Source organism: Triturus cristatus, chromosome 3_2 (genome assembly GCF_964204655.1).
Source record: "Triturus cristatus chromosome 3_2, aTriCri1.1, whole genome shotgun sequence".
In the NCBI taxonomy this organism is placed as follows: Eukaryota; Metazoa; Chordata; class Amphibia; order Caudata; family Salamandridae; genus Triturus; species Triturus cristatus.
The window spans coordinates 345,864,805-345,877,044 of NC_140584.1; the positions used below are offsets into that span (position 1 = coordinate 345,864,805).

General features: G+C 42.5%; 1 protein-coding gene across 1 annotated transcript in view; it reads right to left on the reverse strand.

The window, feature by feature from the left end:
• The window catches only part of STK40 (serine/threonine kinase 40), a 353,634-nt gene that overhangs the window by 267,938 nt on the left and 73,456 nt on the right, over positions 1–12,240 (reverse strand). The window contains exon 2 of the mRNA XM_085647845.1: positions 770–813. Within this exon, the coding sequence (XP_085503971.1) occupies positions 770–791 (22 nt within the window). The 5' untranslated portion in view covers positions 792–813. The remainder of the gene's footprint in view (positions 1–769; positions 814–12,240) is intronic.

Below are 12,240 nucleotides of genomic sequence, written 5' to 3' on the forward strand. Positions count from 1 at the left end.
CAGTGTACGCAGGTTATGTGTTACTGCTTTTAGGAGTACCACACGATCCTGAGGCAAGGCCAGTCCACCAATGGATGCAAGTTTCGACATTCTTTGCTAAAAGAAGTTAACAAGAAGCCTATACCACCACTTGTATCTCTACCACAAGCTAGTGCCAGAACACCCAGATACAAAGACGGCTTCCACTTGAAGGATTGTACTTAAGACTGCAGATTAAAACGTGTCTAAGGGGAGAAGATGTAGCCTTACGGCTAGGGTGGTCGATTTCGAAGCAGGGGAACCAGGTTCAAGTCTCGGCAACGACGCTCAGCATCCTGTGAATCTGGGCAAGTGACAATCTCCACGTGCCTAACAAAAATTAATGTGTCTGTAATGAAGCTGGTGCTCCTGTAAAGCACTCTGATACCAGATTTCTCCAGTCTAGTTCGCGCTATATAAAACTCAAGAAAATAAAAATAAATAAATAAAAGAGCGCAACATTATGAACGCAACAGTCTTTTTATTCGATGTACTAGAACTAGCTTCTGGTGGTGAAATTAAGGTGGCTTCTTGTACTACTGCTTGCATCAATCCAAACAGGCACGAATCAGATAAAACAAGCAAAAGGAAATTTCTGTCCACCACCCATTATATATCCAACATGTCTGCTAAAAACCAAATGCAGAAATTCTATTTCAATCGGTTTAAATCTTGTACAGCTTTAACAAAATCTAAGATTATCCCAGCAAAATACACCCCCAAAGGTATTAAGTTGAAACAGCCGACCCACCTTCTTCAATGCCGTCACACATGAAAGCCTTTTCTGCACATCACCTGAAAAAGAAAGTGCGTATATGGAGGAAATTAGAAGTAGGAGAGAACCATAACCATACAGTATCACTTAAAATGCATTAACTGTATGAATAATGTTGAACTAATCTATAGAGTACCCATTGTTGCAACAATTTATGGAGTTAATACAATTTTAAAATGGTGGGTCAGAAGCATTTCTGAACAAGTATCAAATTTACCATCTCACACGAGTAGGAGGTTTTTCACATTATAGACAAATTAGTATAACAAACAAAATTACACTGCTTGTGACAGCTGAGAGAGTAAATAATTAATTCTAATCCCAACAATCAAAGAATTAGCAGAAAAAATTTCATTAGAGAACAAGAATTTAAACATGAACTGATTTTGAAACCACATAGCCATGACAAAGGTTTTTACTAGATTGTCTGCACAGTGTTTATGTTGCCTGAATCTCTTAATATTAAAAGCTTGAAGGGACTACATTACATTTTGGTGATATTTTAAGGTCTATCTTCGTTGTCAGATAAATATTTTCATAAACGTTTTTCCTTGCAATAATAACTATTAATTCAAAAAGGAAATCTTAGTCACAAGAGAATAATTAATTCAATTTCATTCCATTTACCTCCTGTCACTTCCTACAATACAGAAGGGATGGGATGGGATGGAAAAGGCGTAGGACAAGAGGATGAAGAGGGTGGAAAACAATAAAATAACCCAAAATGTACCAGTAGTATATAATAACTGGAATACTTTACTTCTCAACAGCTGCTAAGCCTCTGAACCCAAAGTACTAGTTTTAGGAGTGCCTTGAATGTAGTGTATCACATCTCTTGCAGTAAGTCAATGTATTCAACTTACCCCATCGTCCACACCCAACAAATTCCTCCTCCGACAAAACCCCTCATGGTCACTTTAATGCTCCATTTAAGTCACGACATTCACTCACCAGAAGACTTCTCATTGCTCTTTAGTAAAAAGATCTCCTTCGTTGAAGAATGCCCTTGCTTATAGATCAATGCATCTCCATTCCTGCCAGCAGTTTTTGAACTTACTTCTTATGGGCCTCTAACAAAAGAATACAGGCTCATTATTTCCCCCGCTCAATGACTTCATCTTGAAGTGGCTGTCACTAACCTGTCAAATGTCTGTCACCCAATAGGGAATCCAATGAAAATCTCAGGCGTTCCCCGTTACAGAGTAAGCCGATTCACAGCGCCATCTGTCTACATTTATAATACATTGGGTAGCAGCAACATGGTATACTGAACCAATGCCGCATTGTCAAACCAGAGGTCTATATTGTATTTGAAATTGTTTAAATATATATCATTTCTCGTTGACCCGTCTAACAGATTTTCTTCTCTATCATTGTTTAGCTGTGAGAAGTGGAGCAAGCACCTCCCAGATGCTCCATTTGCACCTCATCAGAGCAGCAAGTTTCAGCAGCATGCCACTGGACTTGCCCTTTACCTCCCTTTCTTCCAGCCTGCACTACAAAGAGTAATTCAGCGCCTCTTTATGTAGTGCCACCCTCATGTGACCTACGGAGCCAATAAACCTCTCAATATTGGGAGTCCAGCCCAGGCATCCTTGTAAAGGTTAGAGAGACTAAAGTAACTTTGCTGTGGTATCTTTTCACATGTGGTAATCTGTCTTGTCCCCAGCAGCTCCTTTGTGTTCCCCCAAACTACACCACTACTACCAATTCTTCCAAATCTAACCGTAACCTTCACACTGGAACACTCATGATCACAGACCACTTCCAGTTCCTTGATAACCACCATTCCTGCAAGCTGCATGACCTTCACCTCGGTGGACCTTATACTGTGGTCCTTTTTTAGGTCTTGCTGAGCCCAGCGCATGTGCTGGCTCGGAGAGACATTTTGTAAGGGACTTTTCAAAGTACTACCGCTGGCATAGAGCTACAGTGCACGAGGCATGCACGCGCTCAAAGCAGCCATATGGCTTTATATCGCGCCATGCGCTAGTCCAGCCAGCAGCACTAGCGCGTCATCGCGATCACTTTGGCTTTCACAGCGATCGTGATGACTTTCGTGGCTAATGCTTGTTTTCCTGAACTTTGGGTATCATCGCAGCACCCGCGCTTTACTTTTAACGTTAAAAGTAAAGCGCGGGTGCCGAGATTATACCAAAAGTAAAGAAATAGAAAAAACATCTATTTCTTTACTTTTGATATAATCGTGGCACCCGCGCTTTACTTTTAATGTTCTAAGTAAAGCTTAGGGCAGCACTTTGCTCAGTGTCTCCTTCTGGCTGAAGGAGGGTACAGTTCTCATACCAGATCGTTCCTAACCACAGTCACTACCACTGGTAAAGCTGAACTTCAGAAGATGGGTTCAGCTTCAGGAAAGAAGGTTTATCCAAAAGAGATCCTCGTCTCCTGTTTCGTGATTAGTGGACACTTGCATTCAGAGCCAAGCAGCACGAGGTGCTAGCACATGCTTCTCACTTTACTCCTGCTTGGACACGCATACTTTTGTGTTCAAGTGTGTCTGGATAGGGAACAGCAGAAGTTAATGAGCAAAAGGTGGGTTTTTGCAGTAGGCTTTCATTTGTCATGTTCAGCAGGGGGTTATATTTAGTTTATATTTATATAATTATATTATACTTAAATCTCTTCTCTTGGACTGGACCTGTTGGGGGCTGGCATAAGGTCCTCTGCTATCACTGATACAGAACCCGGTACATCCCCTGGGCAGGGAGGTCAACCAACATGACTATAACTCACTTTCAATGTCGATACGATGGTGTTTTATAATGTAACATGGTGTTTTTTCCCATTTGCACTGCGTTTTATATTGGATTGTAATTACATTTATATAGCGCTTACTACCCATTGGCATAGCCAACAGGTCTCGCCTTTGGGACCTTATAAATGTTTAGCCATGCAACAGTTGATGTTATTGCACCAAGGATATTGTGCTGCATAACTAAATACTTATAAGGTCCCAAAAGCGAGACCTATTGGCTATGCCAATGCTGGTCTTTTAATTAGATTGCGCCTATAATGCTCTGATCTGGACTCTAATCGTGCACATGAGTGGCATATTTGTTGTACATTCAGTGGGCTGTCTATCACTTGCAGAAGGATTACAATATTACAAACAGTGCCTCCAGTGATGTGGATCCTATCTCAGTTTGGGATGGAGTTCTATAGTAATTCAGGTAGCTTGAGTGTGCCTTTAGTGGGATTGAGTCTCTGTGGCTTACAGGTTGCTTAACAACGCCTCCAGCAGGGCTGATGGCATTAGTTCCTTGGCAAGCACCATATATAGCACATGCTATGGTGGACCTCACGGAGGTAGTTTCTCCTTTTTGATGAAGTTTACTCCTTTAAATGCTAAACATATACATGGGTGACTTTTTTTTTTTTTTTCTTTTTTTCTTCTTTTTTGTCCTCATACTCAGCCCATTTGGAGCCACCCAGGCATTGGAGCGAGAAAACAGAAAGACACCGCCTCAGTACACTGGATTTGTAAACTTTATCGACAGAAGCTTACCGGTGCATCTCCTTCTCAAACACTAGCCGAAGGCGATATCCACTGAGGGACCCATTTGCTAAGCCAGAGAGGCAATAACAACTCATCCATCCCCTACATTTAGGGAAGAGGAAATCTGTCTAGGCAGGAAGGGCAATGTAATCATTGGACAGGGAGAAAAAAAAAAAAAAACCCCGTCACCACTTCATGAGTTTCCAAAATTCCTGCTTCTTCTTACTTCCTGGTCTTATAAGGTCCATCCTGGATAGCCTTAAGAGAGAAGCCTGCCAGTCTAGAAATTCCGGAGGCTTGGAGTCTTTCCATTTGATACAAATCTCTCTTCTTGCTATTAAGATGGCGTAAAATAGCAGATTCTTGGGTGGACCAACCAGATTGGGTGTTAACCCAAAGAAAATCAGAGGTAAGTCAAAGGTAATAGATATCCCTAAAGATCTGGACAGCACTTTCCCCACTTGATACCAAAAGCTCGATAAAAGAGGGCAAGTCAAAAACATGTGGACGTCTGAAGCCGCCACTTCTCCGCATCTAGCACAGCACACAGGAAGATCTTCTGAAAATTTAGTTAGCCTCTGTGGTGAAAAGTAGGCTCTATGAATCGTAAAGATGTGATTTCTTCTCAACCAAGCAGGTTTTACAATATCCCATAGTGTCTTACACGAATTAAGCCACAGCAGCTCAAGATCAACCTGTGAGATGCAGCTATTCCACAGTGAAGTTGGGAGTTTAAAATCTCCATCGATCTCGTCAAGAATAGTGCGATACCAAAAACCGACCTCTTTTCTGAATGGAGGTTTCTGCGTAGCCTGTGTCTCCAACTGTGTATCCCTACCTAAGATGCAATTGCTTCTAATAGCGTAGTTTGTGGTGGCCCAGCTAGAAAGTTGGAGAAATTTGAACCTAGAGATAGAAAAGCCAGTATTTTCCTGGAGGACCTCCCAGGGGATCAGTGAGCCTTCCACAAAAAGTTCGCCCCACCTCGCTATGCCGGCTGCCCTCAGTGGTAAGGACAAACTATCTTTTAGGCACTCTGGTGTCCCAGGAGAGTCCCAGATTGGAGCTAGATTAGAGAAATACCCAATCTTCATTGCGGCACGCATTTTAACCCAAGTTTTTAACGAACCCCATAAAACCTTTAATCTAACTTTTTTTTTAAACTTGGGATCTCCATATTTAAATAGAAAGCCGTCTTCGGAAAAGCCACTCACTCTTAGCATGGACAGGAACATCAAACCCATACCGCTACTTGTTGGTACCTTTAGTAGCATCCGCGAATGGGCGAATTGAAAGGCCCAAGCATATATTTGCAAGTCTGGGGCTGCCAGGCCGCCGTTTTCTCTACGTCTTCTTATTTTCTTCCAGGCGATCCTGGACCCTCGAGAAGCCCAAATAAAAGTGTTAAGTTCACTCTGTATTTTTGCAAGAAGAGCACTCAAAAAATAAGGGGATGGAATCAAAAAGATAAGTAAACCTTGGTAAAATTGACATTTTGATCAGATTAACCCGACCCAACATAGACAGAGGTAGGTTGGCCCAATTTTTCAATAATTTTCGGGTTTCTTTTATGATTAATAGTAAATTGTGAGAGGGAATCTTATCGATTTCATGAAGAACATGGACACCCAGATATCTTATATCAGTTTTTAAGGAAGGAAGGTGAGTCTACATGCATATTCCAGGCCATAATTTCCGTCTTCAAGGTGTTAATCTTATAGCCTGAAACGGATCCAAATTTCTGGGCAAGCTCGATGACAGCTGGAAATGCCATATTTAGGTTTTCTGTCAAAATAAGGATGTCATCGGCATATAATGCCACTTTCCTTTCCCACTCTCCATATTTAAATGGAGACACCCTAATGTCATCTCGCAACAACTGTGCGAAGGGTTCAATATATAAATTAAATAGTAAAGGGGAAAGAGGGCATCCCTGACGCGTACCCCTTGTTATCGCAAGGGATTTTGTGAGGGAACCGTTGACCAGAATATTAGCCGATTGATTGCAGTATATAAGAGATGACTCGTCTAAATTTATCGCCTAGTTTGAATTTGGCCAAGACCTCCGACTTAAACAGCCAGTTGACCCTGTCGAAGGCCTTCTCCGCGTCCAGTGTCATTCCTGCCAAAGGAAGAGACCATGCTGAAGCCATATCAATGGCTCCAATGAAATCATAGGTTAAATCAGACAGGTGACGGCCCTTAACAAAACCCTTTTGGTCTGGATGTAATAGACCACCTACAACTCCTCCCAGCCTGCTGGCCATGATGGACACGAAGATCTTGTAATCGGCGTTCAAAATTGAGATTGGCCTGCAAGATTCACAACTTGAAGCCGATTTCCCGGGCTTCAATATGAGTGATATTGTCGCTTTATTCCACGTGGGAGGAAGAGGAGTACCTTCTTGTAAGATTTCATTGAACAAGATAGTTAGAAAAGGAGCGATCTCTTTAGCCAAGCAAATATATATTTCCGAAGGTAGGCCATCCGGCCCAACTGCTTTCCCTTTTTTTGAGCTCATTATAGCCCTATATACCTCGTCATATGTGATAGGTGTATCTATTTTCGTTTGTTGATCTAAATTTAACCCAGGAAGATTTATATTATTTAACAAGGACTGAGCTTTAGCAGGATCAAGGTTTCCCTCTTCCCTATATAAATCTGAAAAAAAAGAATAAAATTGTGTTTTGATATCCTCGTCAGAGGTGTACGATATCCCAGATTTAGTAACTGAGCTAATATAGTTCCTTGCCCTGTCTGATCTAATTTTCCAGGCAAGAAGTTTCCCGGCACCTTCCCCATACTCAAAATGGGCGATCTTACTGGCTTCCCATCTTTGTGATAGTCTAGAATTGAGGACAGACTCCAGGTCCCCCTTCAGGGACCGTAGAGTCTCTTGTGCACCCTCAATACTCTCTCGGTTGCCCAGATCAATTACTACTTGGATTGCTTTGATTTTACTCTCAATATCCGCGATGTCTGCCTTATACCTCTTTGACCTATAGGAGGAGATACTTGTAATATGCCCCCTCAAATAGGCCTTAAGTGCCGCCCATATAGTAGTGGTTGAAGCAGTTAGGGCATTTCTAGCTAAGAATAATTCAGTTTCTACTTGAAGGTCCACTATTATCTCCTCCCGCATAAGGAGAGTACGGTCCATTAACCATGCTCTCTCTACTGGGGGTGCCGGTTTGTTGATAAGTAGGCTAACCGCAGAATGGTCAGAGAGGTGAGACGGAAGATAGAATATATCCTCTACCCAGCTTTTTATTGATTGACTCACTAAAATAAATCAATCCTAGATTTATGCCCGTATTTATAGTTGCAGAAAGAGTACTCTTTTAGACCCTGCCTTTATCCTCCATATGTCCAAGAAACCCAATTGCTTCATAAAATCGGTAAGACATGTTCTAGTTTTGTGAGATGTAGGTGGCCTGTACTGTGAGGTCTTGTCCAACAGGGGGTTCAAGATCATGTTAAAATCTCCTGCCAGGATAACTGGGCTAGAAAACGCTATTAAAGCAGATGTCATGCTATTAAAAGGTAAAGGGTCGTCCTGATTTGGACCATAGTAACCAGCTATTGTTATTCTTACATCCTTTACTTGACACTCTGCTATGGCCCATCTCCCCCCTGAATCCACAACTTTAGAAAGAAGTGTTGCATGGGCCGATTTTTTGACAAGTATAGCCACGCCCCTGGTATTGACAGATTGAGTGGTACAAACTGTAAAATCCAACCAGCCCAACCTCTTAACAAAAACAGATAGTTCTAACTCAGTTAAATGCGTCTCCTGCAGTATAATGATCCGCGCACTACTATCCCGTAAATATTGGAAGATCCGATGACTCCTAGAATTAGTGCGCAGGCCATTAACATTCCAGGAGAGAATGCCTAAGCTATTCATGATTCCGAGTCATCCTCATATAAAGAAAACCCTCTTGGCTGTAAACCCCACACAGAACTTATCGTGATTCCAACTCCCAAAGAAAGGACAGAATGGACTATATTGAGGAGAATGAGGACTATTTTTTTCTTTTTTTTCCCAATGCAACACCCAGCCCTGTCACCACCCCGTGCCCTGATCCCAACCCTGCCACCCCTGAGCACCCACCCATGGAAACCCTTGCCCCAAGAATCTGGACCAGGTCCAGAGTTCGGCACCTTGACTGCATAGTTCAAAGCGCTCGACTGTATTTAGCTTCATGCCTATACTATTCTTTTATTATCTCTTCTATCATCCAGAAAGCCAAAGAGATAAAGGAATAGACTTTTTTTTTTTCCTTCTTTTCCTTTCCTTTTTCTTTTAAATTACTTTCCCCTAAGTTGTTGAAGAAGCACATCCGCTGCCTCCACAGATCTAGGATTGTACATTTTATTATTGTACATTACTCTCAAGGCAGCGGGAAACTTCAGCTGGGCCACAGCACCCAGCTTACGGAAGTCTTCCAGTCTTTTACCTAGCTCCCATTGTCTTTCAAGAGTAACTTTTGAAAGGTCTGATCTAATCTGAAAAGAGAAACCTTTAGCTAAAAGTGATTTCTGTTTGAGAGCCAGAGTTAATATCTTCTCCTTAAGGGTATACGTCATAAAATTAACTAGGATCTTCCTGGGCTTCTGTCTTTGTGGGGATTTGCGAAATGGGTCTCTATGGATCCTTTGTATATCCCGCAATAGCTCCTCTTCCGATATATCTGAACCCAGAGCTTCTTTTAGAAGGGAAACAATAAACTGCTTAATATCGCCCCCTTCTCTTTCCTCTGGAACATTAAGAAGTCGGAGGTTGTTCCTTCTATTATTATTTTCCAGGGCCTCCATTCTCTCAGCTTGGTTAGCTTCACTAGTTTTTAAGAGCTCTATTTTATCCTCAGCTTGTTGAAGACTCGAGGTTAAATTTGTAACATTACTTTCTAGTGTTGCCGTTCTGGTGTTTAGAAGATCAATTTTTGTCTCCAGAGACTCACAGAAACTCCTGATCTCCAACTGGTTGGTAGTCTAGGTCTGAAAGCCTAATTTAATGTCCTGAGATAGTGCTCTCAGCATTTGCCCAACGGAGTACTCTGGATGTTCATCTATTGGAAGCAGAGAGAGCTCTCCACCAGGATTGGACACGATTGTATCATCTTGCAATTCGGTAATATCCGATACAACCGTTCTAGCGCCCCCGCACTTAGACTTAACCCCCTGTTGAAACTGCGAGGGTTCCCCTAGAGCCTGGTCATTCTGAGAAGGGCTTCTTGATAGCTCCGAGGAGCTCAGGACAGGGAGCTCTAAGGAGTCCTGCATTGAGCTACTGCAAGAAGTTGGACTTTTGGGGAGTGCCAAAATCTGAGGTAACACCTTGAAATAAGATCTCTAGGATGGTGTTATTTTGAGAGCCCCCCCCACCCAGTTGGCTTTTTCGCTTCTGTTTTAAGGTATGTACCTTACCTGCCACTGGGGTGGCTGCCGGTTCAAAGGATACAGTAGGGGCAGAAGGAACTGATTCCGTTGGAAAAGTGGCGTCTGAAAGGACTACCGGGCTATCCGTCTGGCCAGACGACTTACTCGTTGAACCAGTCTTCCGCTGTGGTTTCCTAACAATAGCTGCAGTAGCAACAGCGGTAACGATGTTTTTGAGTGGTTTGACTACACTCCTTTTTACCCCCTTTCTTCTGTTTTTAGGGTCTTGTTTGTCCTGGGCAACTGCCTGTCCGCCCTGGCGCTTAGAGCTTCGGGTGGCACAGGCAGTCTGGGGTTGTTTGACATTTGCCGTTCCCCCTAGTGGGCTTACCACCTCGCACACTCCTTCGGTAACTGGCAGCTGCTCAGCCGCCTTTGGAAAGCTTCCTGTGTCCCCCTCCAGGGTAATGCCTCTCTCGAGAACCGAGTTGAGCGTCCAATCCTGCGTCCGGCCTCGTGTAGAGCTCTGCAGTCTGCTCCTCGCTCTCCGAAGCTCCCGTAACGCCCGAATCCAGCGAGGGACACCAGAGAGAATCGGATACTGCAGAGAAAGCCCGGAAGAGGAACCGCACATTGATGGAGTGCGAGGGCTGGACGCCACGGTGCAAACAACGGTGAGGACAACAACGGTGACCACGATAGCAGTTGCCCCCCTAGGGCCTGAGGGTAAGAAATCAAATCACTTCAGGCTCTCGGGCTCACAAATCAACGTATAGGCATCGTATTATTAGGTTCAGTTATGCCGAGCGCCAGGCATCACACAGATCGGGTGCCGCGACCGCTAACTCGTGGCCGCCATGTTTCCAACCAGGGATCCGCATGACTGGGTGACTGTTTATTTTCACTTTCTGGAATACCTCCTGCTTAAGCACAGCAACATTCACCACATATCATATGGTTAGAGCACACCTCTAAACCTCGGTCACACCTCACATATAGTAGCCCAACAACAGCAAACGACCTTGCAAACATGTACTCTGAAACTGCGCACAGGAATACAATAGAAATCAGAGCACTTTGATGCCTTGTCAGCAAAGTACAAACGATACAATACAATAGTCACACATTTCTCTGGACACTATAATGCAAATTACCTTGTTAATTAAATTACTGTGTCTATCATATTGTTTGTCTAATACCTTTGATACAAGATAATGCCACATTATTTCTGTGGCCCTCATTTAAGTTTTCAATGTCTCAAAGAAAAACCTGAAGGACCGCTTTACAGTCAGGAACACCTAGTCTCCACGTAGCAAGATTTTATATTTTCCTAGTCAATTTGCAAAGTCTTATTCACATTATGTTTGCATATTAATTTGTACAAAAGATTCCCTTACAAAAGCAAACCTTTTGGTGAAGAGCTTATCTCCACCGTCCGCTATTTATACGACCATTCCAGATTGAATTTGTCAAAATGAAGGAAGGTTATTAAATTTTCTATTCAATTTTAAATTACTGAATTTTTAAAGAACATTATTCTCTTCAGCATCATATTTTGATGCTAAAGAGTTTCATTATTTGGAAACCGAGGGGCCAGTCCACTAGCAACTAGGCAAAAAAAAAAGCTAGGACTTTATTGGTTTAAAAAAAACTTTAGATGATTTTTCAATTGTCTGTTGAAGGACAGGCCAGCCATCTGGCATGAGAAAGCTAACCAACTCCTTTCACACTCTTAAAGATTCAGTACCAAATATGAACAGCCATTTCACCCAACTAATTAAATCTAAACCTTTTGCACTATCAAGCATAAGACGAAATGAAAGTCCTTTGTTTTTTCATTGTTATGGTCATAGCTTAATGAGATTCACTCTGTCCACTTACACACGTATCCGCATGGTCTATTCTGGTGAATCCCGGGGTCATGGTAAACCAGGGGGATGCCAGGTTCTTCCCGGCACAGGCTGCATATACTTAGAAACAACCAGTAAAAGCACGGTGAATGCTCACTACACAGGACTAACTGCAGATACTTTAACAAGAGTGGGAGGACTGAGAGTATGAAAATTCAGCTTTTGGAACAATCATATTTGGCCTCTGGAATGAGATGTACAAGACACTCAGCATTTCTGCAAGTTGCGGGTTGTCAGCATGGATTCCTGAGCCACTAGCTACAACAGTTGGTATCTAGCCCTTATGGCATGTGTTTTAGGGTGGAAAAAAAATATCAGCACAATGCCAATGTACTCTTCAATCTGCATCTTGGAACTCTTGGAGACATACTCCAAAGTTCTGCAGTATTTCTTCATTAATTTGCTGACAATCTTCATTAATACTTGAAAGCACCCTCCCCTGCTGACATGACGCCTTTACTTGGTCACTGAGAAAATTCATGTTGAATTACAACATTATCATAAAAAAATTAACATACTTCTTTTCAGGCTTGGCACTCGATATTATTAAATGCAGGCTTGGTATATTCAGATGCATCCAAATTCCTGGACTTCCTTCTCAAAAAGCGATCGACCTACACAAAATCATATACAACAT